Source organism: Eublepharis macularius, chromosome 18, assembly GCF_028583425.1.
Source record: "Eublepharis macularius isolate TG4126 chromosome 18, MPM_Emac_v1.0, whole genome shotgun sequence".
Classification (NCBI taxonomy): domain Eukaryota; kingdom Metazoa; phylum Chordata; class Lepidosauria; order Squamata; family Eublepharidae; genus Eublepharis; species Eublepharis macularius.
In genome coordinates, this window is record NC_072807.1 from 13,708,569 (window position 1) to 13,727,850 (window position 19,282).

The 19,282-nt window shown below is 52.1% G+C and overlaps 1 protein-coding gene across 8 annotated transcripts in view; it reads left to right on the top strand.

Annotated features, from left to right (window-relative positions):
- Positions 1–9,695: 9,695 nt before the first annotated feature.
- Positions 9,696–19,282, top strand: part of TLE3 (TLE family member 3, transcriptional corepressor) — a 45,662-nt gene continuing 36,075 nt past the window's right edge. For 2 of the 8 annotated variants that reach the window (XM_055002351.1, XM_055002354.1), the window contains exons 1-4: positions 9,698–9,978; positions 10,111–10,211; positions 11,258–11,321; positions 13,321–13,365. In XM_055002351.1, coding sequence (XP_054858326.1) covers positions 9,955–9,978; positions 10,111–10,211; positions 11,258–11,321; positions 13,321–13,365 — 234 coding nt within the window. In that variant the 5' untranslated portion in view covers positions 9,698–9,954. Of the gene's footprint in view, positions 9,979–10,110; positions 10,212–11,257; positions 11,322–13,320; positions 13,366–19,282 lie in introns of all 8 variants that reach the window. The other 6 variants (XM_055002353.1, XM_055002356.1, XM_055002352.1 and 3 more) reach the window with 5 other exon arrangements.

The following is a 19,282-nucleotide window of genomic DNA, read 5'->3' on the forward strand; positions in this document are numbered from 1 at the left end:
AGCCCGCTGGTGCCTTGTGCCGGGATCTGGTGCAATTTCACACCGCTATGCAGAGGAGCCCAGCTTTTCATTTCAGCATCTATGTGTTTTCAGACCTTTGAAAACCATACGATGCATACATTCAATGGGCCCCTTGTGCCCAAGGACACTAAGCCAATTCCTTCGTATCAGGTTTGATTCCTATTTACTACGTTACCTTTACATAAGGGCAAGTGGCAGGGGCTGAGATTTTATTCCGGGGTGGTGGCAAGCAGCAGAAAAGAACTCTCCATCACAAGCTGTCACAAGCCATTGCAAGTGGGGGAAAGGGTTGCTGAAAATCCCAACCCCCCTCCCCGAGTTCTGAGTGATGCCCCTCAAGTCTTGTAGGTTGCTCCCTGGAGGTCTGTTAGGGTTTCCAACTACAGACTGGAATATTCCTGGAGAATTGGGGGTGGAGCCAGGATTGGGGAAGGGGAGGGGCCTCTGAAGGGTATAATGCTGTAGCACCCACCCTTCAAAGCAGCTGTTTTCCCTGCCTGGGACTGAACTTTGTAGTCAGGAGATGAGTTGTAAGTACAGGAGATCTCCAGGCCCCACCTTGAGGATGGCAACCCTAGAGCCCATATGCTCCCCATTTAGTATCACTGTTCTAGGTCATTCATAAACCAGCTCTGTTTTGTGGCTGGGATGGATTTTTCTTCATAGAATCATAGATCATAGAATCATAGAGTTGGAAGGTACCTCCAGGGTCATCTAGTCTAACCCCCTACATAATGCAGGAAATTCACAATTACATTTCCACCCCCAGTGACCCCTGCTCCATGGCCAGAAGATGGTAAAAAAACCCTCCAGGATCTCTGGCCAAACTGGCCTAGAGAAAATTGCTTCCTGTCCCTAAAGCAGCGAATGGCATTACCCTGGGCCGTGTAAGAAGGGGCCATGAGAACTAAGCACTGATGTAACCCTTCCTGCCCTCCCTCTCGTGATCTGCCCAGGTTCACAGAATCAGCATTGCTGTCAGATGGCCGTCAAGCCTCTGCTTAAAAACCTCCAAAGAAGGTGAGCCCACCACCTCCCGAGGAAGCCTGTCCCACTGAGGGACCGCTTTAACTGTCAGGAAGTTCTTCCTAATGTTTAGCCAAAAACTCCTTTGATTTAATTTCAGCCTTTTGGTTCTGGTCCAACCTTCTGGGGCAGTGGAAACCAACTCTGCACCGTCCTCTATATGACAGCCCTTTGAGTACTTGAAGATGGTTCTCATATATCACCTCTCAGTCGTCTCCTCTCCAGGCTAAACATTCCAAGCTCCTTCAACCTTTCCTCGTAGGACTTGGTCTCCAGACCCCTCACCCATCATAGGTTTGCAAAGTCCTCTATGCAAAAAAAAAAAAAAAATTGCATACCCTGACCGATATTTTAAAAATTACCCTATAAAACCACTCTAGTGGCTGGTTTGCAGTCCTTTTTGCTTGAGAAATGAAGTGATAATGGTGGTCTTGCCCTTCCACAAGAGTGTGGCATTCCAAGTGCAGATCCGCACTCAAACACAGAACTTCTTCACTGATAATTTGTCCAAACAACAAGGAAGAGCTGCTGGTGAAAGAGCAAGGACTTGGATCCAGTGGGGAGTAAGTACAGACCGGCTTCTCCCTCCCTTCTGGAGGTTTACTCACATCCGTCACTATTTCCACAAGCTCTAAGTAAACTTATATTTGGGGCTTTCCTTCAGAAAGGGAGAATGCCTTGTTTATCGAGAGAAGGCTCAGTTCCTCTGGTACAACACTTTGGGGCTGGGCCTGCCTCTTTTCCCCAGGGGTCTTGGCACACTTTATGGGGAATGTGAGAGCAGAGCTTGGTCTCTCTCAGCGAAGACATGGGCCGTTTCCACACTACTCACCTTCATCTGGAATGCTGCAGAACGTCGTGGAAGACAGTGTCTTCTCGCTCGAGTTTTGCACGACATCGCACAAGAAGGCACTATCTTCTGTGTTTTTTCTGCGACCTTCCGCAGCGTTCCCGATGAAGGTGAGTAGTGTGGAAACGGCCCTGCTCTCTGCAAACATGCAGCCACACAACCAATTAACTCGGCAATGTGTAACGCGGCCTTACATACTCAAACTCCAACTACTTTGAACCTGATAGTTTGCCCAATGTGGGGGAAGTTCAGCAAAGACCTAATATAGACTCATCCAGGGGGGAAAAATTGAGAGAAGCTTGTAAATTGTTTAACAGAGTGATCCGGGGAGGCACATACTCTTAGATGTCAAAAATCCAATCCAATACATTGTTGGCTTGACAACTAATTTCCCCTGGCCGAATGACTTTTTGGGGAGGAGGTGAGACAGAGCTAAATGGCATCTCGTGTTGTGTCCTTAAGCCTGCGGTGACCATACAAGTCCTTATGGCCCGGGAATCCTTGGATCTCCTGCCTGCCTGCCCCTCTATTAGAATCCCACTGGGCTAATGAGACCTCTGCCCTGGGACCACCTCCTATGCTTTGGCCTACGGTGTTTGCCCCTTGACGTCCCACAGCAACTCTGAGCCTCTGAGGATTCGGAGGAGCCATTTCAGGGGGGGGCACACCTGAACTTAGCAGCAGCTTCACTGGAGGGGGGAGAGGCAATTGGGAGAGGGGAAGGGTGGGCCCTGAACACTGTTTCTTTTACACTCCACGTTTCATATTAATGAATTGGTGCAAGCCACCCCACTTTGTGTGTGTATGTGTCTCTCCCCTCTGTTCTAGGTGATGTTAGCAGCCACTCAAAGAAATCCAACACAGGGTGATAATAGTCCTATTCATTCTGAGGGCAGCAGTGCCCTCCAAAAATTGTGTAGGCTTGCATGTGGGGTCCTGTTCACCCCCAAGTGAGGAAGAATTAGCATGAAGCAACAGAAGGGAGAAGGGAAGCCACCTCGTAGGCCTTTCAGGTATCCTTTGCATGGACACCTGACTTAGGAGTCTGCAGGCTTCCTGATAATATCAGCATCAACATCATCGTCATCAACAATGACAACAACGACAATAATAATAGATTTATACACCGCCCTTCAGGACAACACCCACTTAGAGTGGTTTACAAAGTGTGTTATTATCAGGGACCGTTTCGTAGAAAAACAGCTGCAAGAACTCATTAGCACATGCCACGCCCCTTGAAATCACCAGAAGTGTGTCATTAGCATAGTTGATTTGATTGGGCCCAAAATGGCCGGGATTCAGCCACTGCAAGTGTTCCCTCACCTCGCAGTGGCCCAATCAGGGCCGTTTTGGCCCTAATCCAGGCCAAAAAGGGCCCAAAATGGCCATTTTGGGCACGTTTGGGCCTGGATTGGGGCCGAAATGGCTGGGACTCGGTCTGTGCCGGGTGGGGGAGACTTCCCCCACATGGCACCAACCCCATCCAGGTTGTTTCGGACCCAATCCCAACAGAAATGGGCCCAAAATGGCCAAAAGTGGCCATTTTGGGACCTTTTGGGCCAGGATCGGGGCTGAAGTGGCCCAGATCAGATTGGTGCCAAGCGGGGGAGGGTTCCCCCACCCAGCACTGACACGATTCTGGCCGTTTCGGCTCCAATTGAGGCTGAAAGGGACCACAATGGCTGAAAGTCAGGTGGGCGGGACCTGTTGGGGGACTTGCCGGAACAGTGTTCCGGCGTCTTCCCCCTCAAAATGAGCCCTGGTTATTATTCTCCTCACAACAATCACCCTGTGAGGTAGGCGGGGCTGAGAGAGCTCTGAGAGAGCTGTGACTGACCCAAGGTCACCCAGCTGGATTCAAGGGGAGGAGCAGGGAATCAAACCTAATTCCTAACCACAACATCCAACGGAGAAGAATTCTGCTTTTCCTTGAAGCTTTCAGAAGCAGACTAAATGTTTGTGGAAATTCGCTTTATCTCTACAATTTATTCTGGGCGCAGATCTCTTCCCTTGGAGCCGTGCAGGGATTCAGCCAGAGCACCGCCGGACACCCATCAGCCACTAGAAGCCAAGCCAGTCTGGCAGGTTCCACGCCTACAATGATTCGATTGGAACAGGTCATGTGACACACCCTGACTTTTGTCAGAACCTCCCAGGAAAGGTCTGGTCCTTTTGATCTAAGAAGCTCCGATCACTTCTGTTCCAAAGTGCCTTCGTTTATTAATCAGGGAAATATGACGGGAAGCGTTCCTTGATCTTATCTGCATTCTCAGATCCAGCCGCCCAGACTGAGGACGTGTAAATCTGCACAAGGGTTGTGTTGTGTATGGGAATAATGGCTCCTGCTTTCCTAGTTGCTTCTTCCTGCCCTGCCCTTTGATTAGGACATTTGATTAGGCCTCCATGACTCTGGGAGAAATTACTTCTGGGTATGATGTGACCAAAGCCACAGAGCAGGCATGAAGAGACAGCGGCCTCAAGGCAGAACAGGAATGCTAGCCCATCCTGAACAACCAAGGGACGTCAGTAGTAGTAGTAGTAGTAGTAGTAGTAGTAGTAGTAGTAGTAGTAGTAGTAGTAGTAGTAATAATAATATTCAATTTATATACCACCCTTCAGGACAACTTAACACCCACTCAGAGTGGTTTACAAAGTATGTCATTCTCCTCACAACAATCACCCTATGAGGTCGGTGGGGCTGAGAGAGCTCTGAGAGAGCTGTGACTGACCCAAGGTCACCTAGCTGGCTTCAAGCAGAGGAGTGGGGAAGCAAACCCGGTTCTCCAGATTACATTCCTGCCACTTGTAACCACTCCACCAAACTGGCACCCACCCCTCACGGAGGAAACTTTTTATGGTCAGAGTCCCCTCCGGGGCCAGTCGCAGGGCTCAGCCCCCAAAGGGATCAGAATATTTATTTACGACCTTTATGTCCTGCCTTTCTGCCCAGTCAGGGCCACCAACGTATAAACAATGTATCTGAACATGCACAGAGTACCTTTGGGACATTCATCTGTGATGCTGGCCATATTCACTACCCTAATGCCAGGAGGCAGTGGTGTTGGTGATACCAGGCACCCCTTTTCTTTGATGCCTCATGGTGCCAAATCTAGTGCCCTACAGGCCCAAGGAGGGCTAAGGACATGCTCTTCAAAAAGCCACAGGCCAGCCAGCTGCTCAGCTACAGCTGGCCCTTCAACAGGTAGCCCTTGGCCATCAGCTGTGTGGTGGCTCCCCTCTTGGGGAGGGGAAAGAAGCGGGGCAAGTGAGAGATTATGCCAAAGCTGCCATTTGTCTCTCCTGGGCTTGGCCACTCCCCACGGGGCTCTTGGGTAGAGGGAGGCTACTGTATTGTTACTGTATGTTATGATTTTAATGCTGTTTTTATTGTAATTTATTTATGCTGTAATCTGCTCTGAGCTTGTTTACAGGGGGAGTAGATAATAAATGTTGTTGTTGTTGTTGTTGTTATTATTATTATTATTGCAAAAGCCCCGGTGCGCAGAGTGGTAAGCTGCAGTACTGCAGCCCAAGCTCTGCTCATGACCTGAGTTCGATCCTGGAGGAAGCCGGGTTCAGTTAGCAGGCTCAAGGTTGACTCAGCCTTTCCATCCTTCCAAAGTCGGTAAAATGAGTACCCAGTTTCCTGGGGGTAAAGTGTAGATGACTGGGGAAGGCAAAGGCAAGCCACCCCGTAACAAAATGTCTGCCAGGAAAACGTTGTGATGAGACATCCCCCCATGGGTCAGTAATGACTCGGTGCTTGCGCAGGGGACTACCTTTACCTATTATTATTGATAATGATAATAATAGACACACCCCAGCGCTTCCAGAGTCCTGAGGGAGGAGGCACCACTAGCTCTGGTGTAAAGCATGGGGGAATGGGATGCTGCTTGAGCCCTGCCCCTTCTCCACCTGAGGCCAAGGAAGGGCTTTTGACGGTGTACGATGACCCGACAAAAGGTGAGCACACAAACCAGTCATTGCAAACTTTTAGCCCCATTTTCAGGACACAGGGAGAGCTGCGAGTGTCATGGTGGCTGTCGGCATTTGACTTGCCTCAATAGCTTTCTGCAGGGCTAGGAGGGCCATTTGGTCCGGGCCTTACATTTACACAAATACACTGAGACGATGTCTTACTGTTCTGCTGGTCCCTTCCAAGAGGGAGTGCTCAGATCTAACCCCTCTTTTCGGTGTCTTTCTTCTTTTCAAATCCAGGGGGCGAGGGGGAGAAAAACAAAAGGTCTTAAGCTAATCTGGAAGGCCAGAACTATCCCTTTCAAGAGGACACTTAAAAACCGGCTCTTAAGGTAGCTGACTAAGCTCTGGAAAGGCCGTGGCTGCATTCACGCTGAAAGGAAGGTGGGTTTTGCTCTGGATAGGCTGTGCAAGCTATCCCCGCAGGGCCTTGGAAAGTCCTGCCAGCTTTCCCAGCAAAGGATGTGGGTCACCGAGGGAAACGGGGGCCGCCAACGAGGCCAAGTACGGGGAGGGAGTCCTTTGGCTCAGAAGACCGCTCCACTTTCAAAAACCGGGTTCTCAAAAACAAAATGAAAGCAACGCAAGTTGTGAACAAATTGGCTAACCAGACTGCTCAATCCATTTGTTTTTGAAGGTTGCTGTTTTTTAAAAAGAGGGTTACTTGAGCTTACTGAGCAAATAGATGGTATTGCTACTGCACAGTAATAATTCAAGAGGGCTGCAAACAGCACCTCCGTTACCTCCCACTGGGTAATGTTTACAGAGGCGGCAACAAAGTCCAGAACATTCAACCAGTTCTTTCGGGCTCATCTTAACATAGTCCACCCATTTCGCCTGCCCCTTTACAGCAGCGGTTACCGAAGCCCAGAATATCTAAGCCTCATCTTCCTTGGAAGGAGGTCCCACTTAAGCTAGGGGGTCAAACTGGACCGAAGAGATCCCAGAGATGTGAAGGGGAGGATGCAATGAAGCTCTATTTCCCCCTCTTCTAACACAGAGACAGCGTGATGTAGTGGTTAGAGTGTTGGATTGGGACCTGGGAGATGCATGTATGAATGCCTGCGTGGCCATGGAAGCCTGTTGGGTGCCCTTGAGTCCATCACATGCTCCGCCTAACTTATCTCACAGGGTCGTTTTAGTTGGAGATGCTCCAGGGCCAGCTACACACCCAGGCTCTTGGGTTGCCAACCTCCAGGTGGTGGCTGGAGATCTCTCGGAGTTACAACTGATCTCCAGGCGACAGCGATCAGTTCCCTTAAGGAAAATAGCTGCTCTGGAGGGTGGTCGCTATGGAATTATACCCTGCAGCGGTCCCTCCTGGCGACACCCCCGTAAGCTCCAGGAATTTCCCAACCTGGAGCTAGCAACCCTGTGCCCAGCAGGTGCTCTACCGCGGAGCCACGGCTCCTCTCCCTCGTTCAACGGGACTTATTCGAGAGTAAGCTGGCAGAGGCCCGTCGCCTGCCAAGACCAGGCTCTGCTGCAGCACGCTGACCCGTCCGCAGCCAGATGCTCAGCCCCCCGTCCGGAAACGGCTGAAATGCCAATATTGCGGGCGGCGTTGAGAGAGAGATGCCCTGGAGATGCCACTGAGTTAGAGCTCCGTGTGACCTCTGGGCAGGGCTAGCCGCTGCCCTTTCGGGATCCCGCCGCTTCTCCGCTTCGCCCGCAGGTTCTGCTGCTCCCACGTGGGCAGGTTCCCCGGCGCTCAGCTTAGCGTCCAATCGCCGGGCACTCTGCAGCAGCCAATACCTTCCCGTCTTCGCTGGAACGTCACCAGCCCCAACGTATCCAGTTAGAAGGGGAGCAGGGCGGGGGCGTGGCCTGCCCCCGACTTGGAGGGGCTCGGAATTCGCCGGCGGCGGCGAACAAAGGGCGGCGGCGCACTTCCAGACCCCCCATTCGTGTTGGCCGCGCCTTATTTGCAAGGAGCAAAAAAGACCCCAATGCAAAGTGAGAGGGGGAGGGGCGCTCCCCCCTCCCCACGAGTATCTCAACGTGGTTCGATGCGAATCCCTTTGATGAGTATCTTCAAAGAGCCGGTTTAGGGGGCAGGGGAAGCGGCTGGCGCACAAACAAACACCATGTGACTCTACCTTTGCTTGCGTTAAATGGATACGTTTCATTACTTCCAGGGAAACAAGTCTTTTTTTTTTAAGTTTCCCTTTGAAACATGAAATCTCTGCCCCGATTTCTTTTTTTTTTTTAATTGCACGGCTTCTTCTTACCACATGGTAGTGACAGATTGTTTGAGCTGGAAGGAGAAGCCATTCAGAGCTAATTAAGCGGCCCTTCCAAGCAGGATTTGCCAGCGCCAGCCTGAGAAAAGCAACCGATTTGTCAGCGCTAGGCTCCGACGGTGCCGCGTGGCTTTGACGGACAGACTCCCGAGCTGGAGTGGCAGCTGGGACCCGTTCTGGCCAATGGGAACAAACAAAACGCTCGGCTCTTCCCCGATTGGCCAAGCTTGCGTCTTTTCCCGACGCTGTTCGCGCGCGCGGCCTCGCCCCCCTGCTTTGCACAGCCGGACCCCACGTGGGGTAAGGGGAAGAGGGCGGGCTCTTTCCGTGACGTAGACCCAGGGAAGCCATTTTGTGCTTAATAGGCGCTTGCCCGGGAGGGTGCCTGTGGTGCCTCTGTCTGAGCCGTGCTCGGGCTACGCTTCCTCTTGCAAGTGCTATCTTCCAACGCACTGGCTTCTCCCGGGGAAAAATGAGAAGGGGCACAGCGGACTAATAAAGGGGACCCCCCCTTGCCAGGGCAGCGTGGGAAAGGCTGTTTTTTCCCTCCCCGACTTGTGCTCTCTGCTACCCTATTTACAAGTCAGCCCGGGCAGCTGCGTGCAGAAACTCGGCACCGCTGTACGAGGCGGGTTCACGTGCGCAAACGGCTTCAGGCTAGGTCCAAGCTGGGGTGACGGAACAGGCCCCGAGAGGCAGGAGGGCGCAAGCATCTCCTCCGCGGCCAGACGCGGAGAGGAAGGCGCAGGGGAGCCGCCGGGCTCCCTGGCTGTCTCCCCCTTGGTCTGCGGGCGCTCCCTCCTCCCGCACCTTTGATCGGCGCTCAATTGTGCGCTGTGAAAAACATTAAACTGACACCAGCGACTCGGCTTGTTACACAGCTTTTAATTGCCGGGCGGAAGCGCTTGCGAGGGAAAAACTCCCCGTTCACACGACCTGCCGGCCGGGGACGACGACAGCCTGCGGCCAGGGCGAGCCAGCGGTCCGATCCCCGGCCCCGTGAGCCGAGAAGTACTGAAGCCGGGAGAGCCCCGACTGCCCGGCGGCCGTCGAGTGGCCAACTAAGCGGGCTGACCCGTACGGGCCTCCCTGGCCAGGCTGCGTCCACAGAGCGTCGGAAGCCCCGGGCTGCCCGGTCCTTCACGCCCCGCCTGGGCGCTCTGCTGCTTGCCCGTCCCGCGGCCCGGAGCGAGGCGGGGGGCGGGGGCTGCTCGGAAGGAAGCGCGGAGGAAGGAAGCGGCCGCCCCGGCGCTCCTCGGGCTCCCGACGGCAGGGGGCGCCGCGCGGCTCCGCCCGCCCGCCAATCGCCTGCCCCGCCGCCCGTCCCCCACGTGGGCTCCCTTCGCCCGGATTGGCCGCGCGGCGCCTGCCTGCCTCCCGCCCGGCCCTTCCTGCCTTTCTCTCTCCGGCCTGCCCGCCCGACGCCCCTCCCCTGCGCGGAGCTCCGGCTGCTGCTCGTCGCGACTTCTCCGGGCGCCGCTTCGCCCGCGCGGCCTCGCTGGGGGGGCTCCGCCGCTCCGCTCCGAAGGCGCCCCCGTGCTCCCCGTCCGCCGGCCGCTCTCGGGAGGGATCCTCGGAGCCGCTCCGGGGAATCGGCTGCCCTCGGCGGCCTCCCTCCGCCTCGCCTCGCCGGCCGCCCGCGGGCGGGGGCTGTAGGATGCCCGGGCGGGGCCGCTCGCCACCGCCTGCCGCCGCCCACCGGGGGGAAGCCCGGCCGCCGCGCCCGGAGCAGCAGCAGCAGCAGGAGGCGGCGCTGCCTCGGGCCCCCGGCGGCTGCTGGTGAAGGTGCTGCGCGGCTGGCCGCCGCCTTTGTCCCGCTCGAGGAGGAGCCCGGCCATGTATCCCCAAGGGCGGCACCCGGTGAGTGAGTGAGTGTGAGCGGCGCCCCGTCGGGGCTCGCGTGGGGAGGGGGATCGCTCTGCTCTGCTCCGGGGGCTTTGGGGTCGCGGGGGCTTGGCGGTGCTTCAAGGGGCTTTTCTCCCCCCCCTCCAGGCACCCCACCAGCCTGGCCAGCCCGGCTTCAAATTCACCGTTGCCGAGTCCTGCGATCGGATCAAAGACGAGTTCCAGTTCTTGCAGGCGCAGTACCACAGGTAAGGCCAGCCTCTTTCCCTCGGTGTGTGTGTGTGTGTGTGTTTGTTTCCCGGGGGGGGGGGCACTTCGGAACAATGCTCTCCGGCCGGGACTGCTGCAGCTGCCCCGGCCCAGAACAGGGACTCCTTTCCCCTGCCTGGATCAGCCAAGGAGAAGCTTTAACCTCTCCCCATACCTTTCAGTTTGCTCGCTCAGTTGTTTAGTTTGCTAACAACATCTGATCAAGCCTCTTGCCAGGCGTTTAAAGGCGCTCCCTCCAAATCCTCCTTTCTTTGGGAATCAATCCCATTGGTTGCGCATGGTTTTTCCTTCTAGCCCCAATGTTCTTATGCTGTGCTGAAGGAACATGACATGTGCAGAAAGTGTTCAGGGCTCGCGCATTCTAGGCCTCCTTCGCCGTGTCATGGCAGTCTGTGTATGCTCAGAAGATTCAAAATGGTGGGTGATTGTTTCCCCCAAAGCAGTGATCTTACTGACTTTTTTTAAAAAGCATCTGCCCTGGTTTCGTTTGGAGGCATTTAAAGAAATCCCCCCATAAAATTACAAATTGCAATTGTTATACAATTCATGAAATGAAACGCTGTTTTGTTTTTTTCATGAAGGATCACTCTCATTTTGAAATAATTCAAGTTCTCTGTCTTTAGGTGAATGAATGGATTGTAATATTTTGCCTGAATGGATTGTAATATTTTGCCTGAAACAAATTGTAGGGTGTAACTTGGAATCTGGAGATATTTGACAGCCTGGCGAGTGAAATCTCCTTTCTCGTAGCTAGGACTTAATTTGAGCAACTTCCATACCGGTCTTAATCCCTGAAACTGTTTGTAATGTCATCACCTGTGAACAACGTGGAAGGAAAAGTCAGTGCCTTTTGAGTGTGTACAGAAATTGTTACCTTTTCGCCTGAGCAAGGAGAATAAAGCATGTTAAGCTAAAACTAACCGGAAGGGCTTAATCCCCCCCCCATAGCCATGTGTGTGCTTGAGGGATATCTGTAATGTGGCACGCTGTCTGATTTGCACCTCTCCATCTCTTTTCTTCCTAGTCTTAAAGTAGAATACGATAAGCTTGCAAACGAAAAGACAGAAATGCAGCGCCATTACGTTATGGTAAGAGAGTTCAACGTCCCGCTTGGCTGTGGAACCTGCTGGTAGCCCTAGGGCATCATGGAGTTTTGGGGGGGGGGGCGGAGAGTGGTTTTGGGAGGGGGGATTTAAGTGTTGAAATGGGCCTGAACTATCTGAAATCTCCAAATTTGCTCAGCTGCTTTGGAAATACACCACGAAACCCAACTTTCCATGTCTTATGCATGGAACGCAAGCAGCAGGAACCTGGCAGTGGCTGACAGGTGCGCTGCGATTTGTCTTTGATATCCCTGGTTCTGTTGTTGGAGTGCTCTTGCCAGCTTTGATTTCGATGCCCCGAGGGTGACCCAAGAGGCTTGGTTCTTGCTGCCCCCAAGACCCCAAGGGGATTTGAAACGCTCCTTTGGCATTGCTAAAGTTAATGCTTTCCTTTGGGCGAGGGGTGAGGTGGGCTGTGATGCTCACACTCTTGTGCAGTCTCTTTTGCCTGGTCCTTGGATGTTGTGTGGCTCTTGAGTTCTTTGGTCTCCTAGACAATTTGATGTGTGTTGAATTTTGAGCGTCCAGAGAACACCCAGAGTTTCCATGTTGACATTAAGTGCAAGGACTCTTTTTTTTAATTTTTAAACCATCGTTTCTCAGATCCAAACTTTTCTTCCTGTGGAACCTCCCAGAAAGCTGGGAGTCTGACTGCTCTGTAGGATCGGCAGTGCGAGGGTTAATTTGGTCCTGCCGCAAACATCACCGGTGGGAATTAAGGCCTGGTGGTTGTGTAAAGGCTTAATCACCGAGGTGGTGGCGTGTGGTCTTGGCCCACCTCGCCCCAGCGGCTCTTGGCAAGGATCCCTGCGTGCGGCTGTCGCTGCTCCGGGCACTCTGTGGCTCATCGTTTGGGTGGGGCCGGCAGTGTGAGAAGCAGGGCCAGGTACGCCAAATTAAAAGGGCTTTCAGCACCCTTTTTTGTGGGGCGCTCCTCTTCCTCCTCCTGCTTTTGGCTGCCCTAAATGTTTGGGTTGTGGCTGAGGGCGCCCAAGATGGGAAACTCCTTATGTGGGGCTGGCCTCACGCGTATTTGGTGCTGTGTATTGCGACACCCGAACCCTGTGAAACACTCTGGGCATACCCTCTTCCTCCAGAACCTCCACTGGATTAGTGCTGCTCAGGATGGCTGGTTCTCCTGCGCAAGAAACGGATCTTTTTGGCTGTGTAGCGCATGCAGCGTGAGCATCCTGGTTTGACTTCAGGGGTATCTGTTTTTCAGGCTCTGCTACAGAACTGTGTAATCTGCAAGGCGGCGGGGGGGGGGGGTGACTTGGAAGTTCCTTCCCCCCCCATATTTGGGGCTTACTTACAAGTAAGGGTGTTTGGGATTGAGATGAAAGGGCGATTCACACAGATGTAGCTTGGCACTTGGCTCCATCCCCTGCTTGGGAGCATGCCCGACCTGTGCTGTGTCTTTGGGAATCAGCCCTACAAATGCTCTCCTTGTTATGCAGTGAAGTCCTGTGGACTTCCTGGCTTGCACAGCTGTGTCCTGGCCACCACAGAGCACTAGCTCTTCGAATTCACACGTAACTGTGTGAAGTGCACCGGCCCATTTAATCTGCAGCTGGCGGTAGGTCTTGAACTCGCATCTTGAGTGCAGAGCGTTCACAGACCTGCTGCTTGAAGCTCATTCTGTGTGTGCGGCTCAGTAGGCCCCTGAGCTATTGGGTGGGGAGGGGAATGACGTTGCCAAAACCTGCCATCCTCTTCCTGGGCCCTATGTAGGCAGTTTACGTCCAAGGTCTTATCTTGCTCGCCTGAGAAGCTTTCAGCCAGGGGCAGGTGTCAAAGCACCTTCATCTTGTTAAAGAAGTACAAGTCAAGCATGGCAGGCACTTTCTAGCTACAGTTCCGGAGTTGTTGTTAATAGGAAGCTATTATGAACCAAGATTTGGTCTGCTTTACCATTGAATTCAGGCTCCAGGATGTGAGCTTCCAAACGTTTCTTTTAACAAAGAACTTTCCTTTTATTTTTCAGTACTATGAAATGTCTTACGGTTTGAACATAGAAATGCACAAACAGGTGAGTGTCTTCGTGTTAAAGGACGCATACAGATGTGCGCGTTGTCTTCTTCTCACTTGGTATTCTAGGACATTTTTAAAAAATCTGTTACTAGGAAAGGAAATGTGTCCTGTTTTTCACACTCCGGTGGGACGCTTCCTCCCACGCTGAATTCAGAGGTGTATTTTAAGCTTTGGAGATTTTATGTGGGTTAAATATATATGTATCGTATTCATTATTATTTACTGTGTTGGGATTGTATCATGTGCTGTGTTTTTGGAGCGGATGCAATAAAATATTTGGTGAATTCCCAAGCGGCGAAATGATAAAACTTGGAAGTGGTTATATGTTAAATGGGCGCTGACGGGTACGCAGAGTCTTGCGGTAGTTTTGAGGCTTTAATTTTGGTTCCGTTCTGGCAGCACACCAGTAAACGTAAGCACTGCGTTTTCTAGCCTTTAAGAGTTGTATGTAGGGACATTTCACGCTTGTGTTTGGGATCCTGGTAATGTGTAGTTCCCACTTGCTCCGTCAGTTACCCCTGGTCCCCCTGCAATGTGATCGAGTCTGCCATACCAGTTTTGTTGTGACTTGTGATGTTGTACACCCAGGGGCTGGAAGAACCCCAGGCTTGAGGAAATTTTGTGCTGGCAGTTGGGTGCCGTGAGTTGTCACAAGGGAGCTGCCCCTAAGTAAGGAGCTTTAACATTTTTATTTTTTAAAATAAGTTGGACTTCAGTCTCAGAACAGTGCCCGGCCAAAGATAGGAAGAGGGATGCTGCAAAGTAATGGTTACTCCTCTGGATCTAGGCCCAAGAAGAGAGGTCACGTGTAAGCTTACCCTGCTTAGGGCCAAGGACAAGGTGACATTTTTAAAAAGGCACACTTGCAGTGCAATCCTAAACAGTCACTCTTGTCTAAGCCCATTGAAATCAATTGGATTAGACTGGAGTAACTCTGCTCAGGATTGCACTATTGGACAACCTACAGATTGGTGTCTTGGTGGTCCAGCCCTTTAAGCACAAAAATTTGTTGTGTTTGTTCAGTGCCATAGTGAGAGGGTAAAAGGTGCCTCCTCCTTATGTGTCGGGGCTGTGGGTTTAAGATGCCCCTTCCCTGAGGAGGCAAGCCAAGAGTTAACTTTCCCCTCCCCAAGGAGGGCGACCGCGTGAAACGACTGGAGCAGCCCCCCTATTTTTTCTGTCTAGCAACTCCAGCGCTTCTCTAATGGCCCCTTCAGCCCAAAGCAAAACTGGAGCAGAGCTTTTTGCAAAGATGGCCTCCTTTGATAAGCTGAAACCAATCGAGCCTCCGGCTGGGGCACATGATGGTAAAACTTCAAGGAATGAAGCTGCCGTTGAGGTCAGGCCTGCTGAGTTGCGTTCTGCCGCTTGCTGGTATTTTGTCGACGTGGTCCCCCCCCCCCTCCCCGGCCCTTTTGCTAGATCCTGCTTGCTTGCTGTGTGGCAGCCAGACTCTCGCATGCACCCCTGCCCCCCTCTCCGCCCTCAGGGGGCAATCACATAAATGAATCTTGCCAGCCAGAAAAGAGAAGGGTTGCCGAAGCGATTCCCGTGTAGGGAGCCTTCGTTGTTTGATTTGTTTCTGGGCCTGCTCTGCCGAATGGCTCCCTGGTTGGATTGAATGATCTGTCTCCATTTGCCGAGGTCTGTCTTAGCTTCCCTAAAAGACTTACGGGTTAACCGTTAAAGCACTTTCCTTGCTACGAGAGTGGGAGGATCCTGGGGAGGAGGCAGCATAAGAGAGACGTGTGCGGCCACGATTCCCTTTTTCCCCACATTGGATGCAAAGTGAGCTTCTCTTTCCATCTCTGGCTTCCTGTGTCGGACGGGTTCCCTTGCTTGTCTGTGCTGCAGTTTAAGGCTTTGGTGGAGGGGCAACTATCGGTTGTTCGTTTTAATTGTTTGTTTGTCTTTTATGGTGGAGATGGAATTCTGGAGGCTTGTTCAGTGAACTCAGAGGAGCTGCTTGGGTGGTAAGAGAGACTCTCTAATCTGTCCTGGCTCGGCTTGGCTTTTGCTGGAAGGTTTTGTTAGGATTGAGTGAATTAGCTGTGTGGTACGTGAACATTTGGGGACTTTGCTTCTTTGGTGAAGGGTGTAGATTGATGGGGAACATTTGGGGTGACCGTAGAGAGGTCGGTGAGGCTGGCAGTCTTAAGCCAGCTCTTCCTTGTGCCTCATGGAGTTAGGGCCCTGAGTGCGAAGGTTACCCATATCTGAGAGTGAATGTGAAAGGGACACAGAAATTGTTGAGATTCATAGGTTTAAGTTTATCCATAGGTTTAAGTATCTGCAGATCAGGGCCATTTGGCTGTTAGTATGTATGGAGTTGCGCCATCTGGCAGTATTTAACTGTTCTGAAATTGTCTAGATGTTTCTGCTGCCGGGAGGAAAACTCAAATGAAGATATCAAAGTGGAATAGTGCCAGTTTATTTATTTGCTTCATTTATATGCCTTGTTTCTTCATGATTTGAACCCAAAGCAGCGTACTTATTCTTTCCTGCTCTGTTTTACCCTCACAGTAACCCTACGAGGTAGGTTAGGCTGAGGATGTTCGACTGGACGAGGATCTCACAGATCCTTGTCCAGCACTGTAACCACTACACCGTGCTGTCAAGCGGCTGCTGTGTTTCCTCCCCTGCCCTTTTTGCTTCTGCATCTTGAATAGATTCCAGACAGTGAGAGGCAGGAGCCCCTGACTCAACACTGAGTTCCACTGCCTTTTGTTGAGTTGTGAGTTCAGGATCTACCTGATAACACTGCTTCTGTCCTGGACTGAACATTTTTGTGCAGGTGGTGGCAGAAGTTTTGACCTTAGAAGACCGAGCTGGTTTGGGGCCAGAGCTGCCTCCCCAGCTCAGTGATATTGACAGCTGCTTGGAGCAGGGCCCTTTCAGTGGTGGCGCCTTGCACTTCCCTTCGACTCATTGCAGGTGTGTTGAAGATCAAGGCTTCTCTGTTACAACTGAACTGCAGGGAATAACTTTAATTGTACTTTGCTGTGCTTTGGGGGGGTAGGCTTTTATATGTTTTGATGGATGTGGACAGCTTTTACGTTTGTTTTTAGTCTCCTGGTTGTTGTAAAAGTGGGGCAGACATGATTAACAGGGTGGCTGTGAAGGCTTTCATTCATTCCGTTAAACCTGGGGCTGTATTCCCATTTTGGGGTTCCTAACCGTCACGCTACAGTAAAGTTGGTTAGTCTTAAAGGTACTACTGGGCTCTTTTCTATTTTGCCACTACAGACTAACACGGCTGACTCCTCTGGACCTAACCTTCATGTTACTGCTTGTAACGGTTACTCAAGATGGTCTCTTAATCCAATGCTGATACAAATGCTAGTTTATTAACTGCCGTTGTGTGAATTCTGAATAACATCCCAAGATCACAGAAGAATTGGGGTGGGGGAGTAGGAGCAGCAAGATAGTTTGACAGATTTGGCTCTGGCTGGTGTGCCAGGCACATGGCCATCTGTTTATTTCTATGCTTGACCACAGGAGAGGGGCAAGCTTGCTGTGAATTGAGCACACGTGTGTCAGAGACCTGCAGATAGTGCACGCAGAAGGAAGGAGTGGGTGTTGACTTGTGCAGTACCTGATAGCGCTCTTGGAGAGCGGTTTGCCTTGAGCCCAGCTGGAAGAGTGTAGTCGCAACTGGTGGCTTGCTTTATTCTCCAGCCTGTTTACAGAAGCGTCCAGTGTCTGAGGAAGCATTTGTGTGCGCATCTCTCTTGTGGACATACAAATAAGGGTTCGATGTATTGTCGAAGGCTTTCACGGCCGGAGAACGATGGTTGTTGTGGGTTTTCCGGGCTGTATTGCCATGGTCTTGGCATACAATGCCAAGGCCACGGCAATACAGCCCGGAAAACCCACAACAACCAAATAAGGGTTCATTCACATCTTTACGTTTTAGCATGCACCCCAAACTGTGAAGCTCGCGTGCAGGTGGGAACTGCGTGAATCCTACAGAATCGCTTGTGGGGGATCAGGCTGTGTGTGGTTAGTGCTTCTCGATGAGTAGCCTGGACTGCCAGGGTGTGCGACTTTATTGTAACTTAAAAGATTGCTCACGGGAGTGTTTATCAGGTTCCAGCCAGGGAGACAGTTGCGAGATTTATGTATTTATGTTGTATTAAAATACAGGAGGATGTATGGTATATGCAGCCATTAGTCTTTTTCCAGATTCACAGGAAATAAAAAAGGGATGTTGTATTTGGGAGTGGGATGATCATAACCGTTTGCACAAATTGCCTTTTTTAAACGTAAGAGCTGGTTGAAGAAACTCCGCACAGGCAGCCTTGAGGCAAGACACTTCCCCACCCTCCGTCCTTGTCTCCCCGCTTGCTGAGATTTTCCCCAAATAAATCCTAGGCACTCATCGTGATACGGACGTTCTGTATGCCTGGCCCCTCTGCAGCACACAGTTCCACTGAGCGGAAGACTTGGATGGTGCCTGCTGGTTTCGTTCCCCCCAGATCAATTTGCCGAGCCAGACTCAGTGGTGGTGCTTTGCTTTTAAGTGTGTGGATCACGTGGCAGGATCTTGGGGGCTGCCGTGGCAGGTCAGCATTTCTCTGCAGTCAAGCCATGCACGGTGCCCATAAAGAAGTACTTGCCAGTCCACGCTGCAGAAGAATTGGGGCAGGCTGTCTTTTGCACAGTTCCCCAAAGGGATTGATGCTACTGCTGAGTAGTCCTCCGGGTGGCTCAGTCTTCTCCTGGACCCTTCCGGCCCTGGATGCTGCTTGTCTTCGAGAATGCAGGTTCCAAGGCTTCCTAGCCCTGGGGATTTGGCTGGTTCTCCCTTGTCTGCTTCAGCGTGGCCATTGGAGTGGCCTGCTTTTCTGGAATGCAGCAGGAAGATAAACAGTGACGCGTTTGGCAGGACGGAGAGTCTCCCGAGTGGATCCATACACGCGGAGTAACCAGAATCAACAACGTGCCTTGGATTTTGGGATGTGGTGAGCTGCATCCGCAAGGCTGAGAGCATACATCCTCAAGGCTGAAAAGGAAGGGCTTCCTTCTTGATGTGAACTGGGTTGCAGGAGTCGTAGCAGCAGATGAAGATGCAGAGAAAGCGCGGTGGATGAGGTCAGGACTTTGACAGCTGCTCTGGAAGCACTGCTTGTCAAGGGAGATGCGAGGATCTCTGTGGGGGGCAGCATTCATGAGAGAGACGCTCTCTGCCTCCCGGAACCTGGTATGCTTCCAGGCTAGCAGGCCTCTTCAGAAACACACCAGGGAGTCCTTGGTTAATACATGAGGAGGCGGCTCAGACCCTTCAGAGACAGCCAGAACGCCTGCCTTTCCATGCCTCCGCACCCCCATATCTCTGGAATCTCCTGGCTTGGCATTCTTAATTTTTTAATCTCAGGAACTGGCCTCATTTGCCTTGTGTTGTTGGTAAATCCATAATAACGGGTTGTGCCCACACGCATACCCCGCCCTGCGTCTCATTCTCATTGGCAGCGCACTCCAGCCTTGCTAATAACGATTTGCAGCCGCAAATAGCTTTCAACATGCCATTGAGAGTCTGGCTGAAGAGAGCCCTTGACGAAGTGCTAGACAGCTGGAAGTGCCCCTAATCGTCTCCCCGAGTGAGAACTGCCGAGGCTCAAGGGCCTTATTTTCATCTGCACGCCGAGACAATATTCTGCTTTCAACAAATGCTAGGAGCACTTGGGTAGCTGGCCTGATTTCTCTCCTCCAGCCCTTTAAGGCTTGCGGGGAAGGGGGAACATGCAGCAGCCAGAAGTATTTTCTCTTGATTGTGAAAAGGAGTCGGGTGCAGAATTGCTCAGGTCTTAAAGAAATACACAAACTTGCAGAGAAGGAGCAGACGCAGGTTGGTCCCTTCATACCACTTAGGGCACGCCGAAGCAGATGCGTCCCCTCCTGGCCTTGTGGGGCAG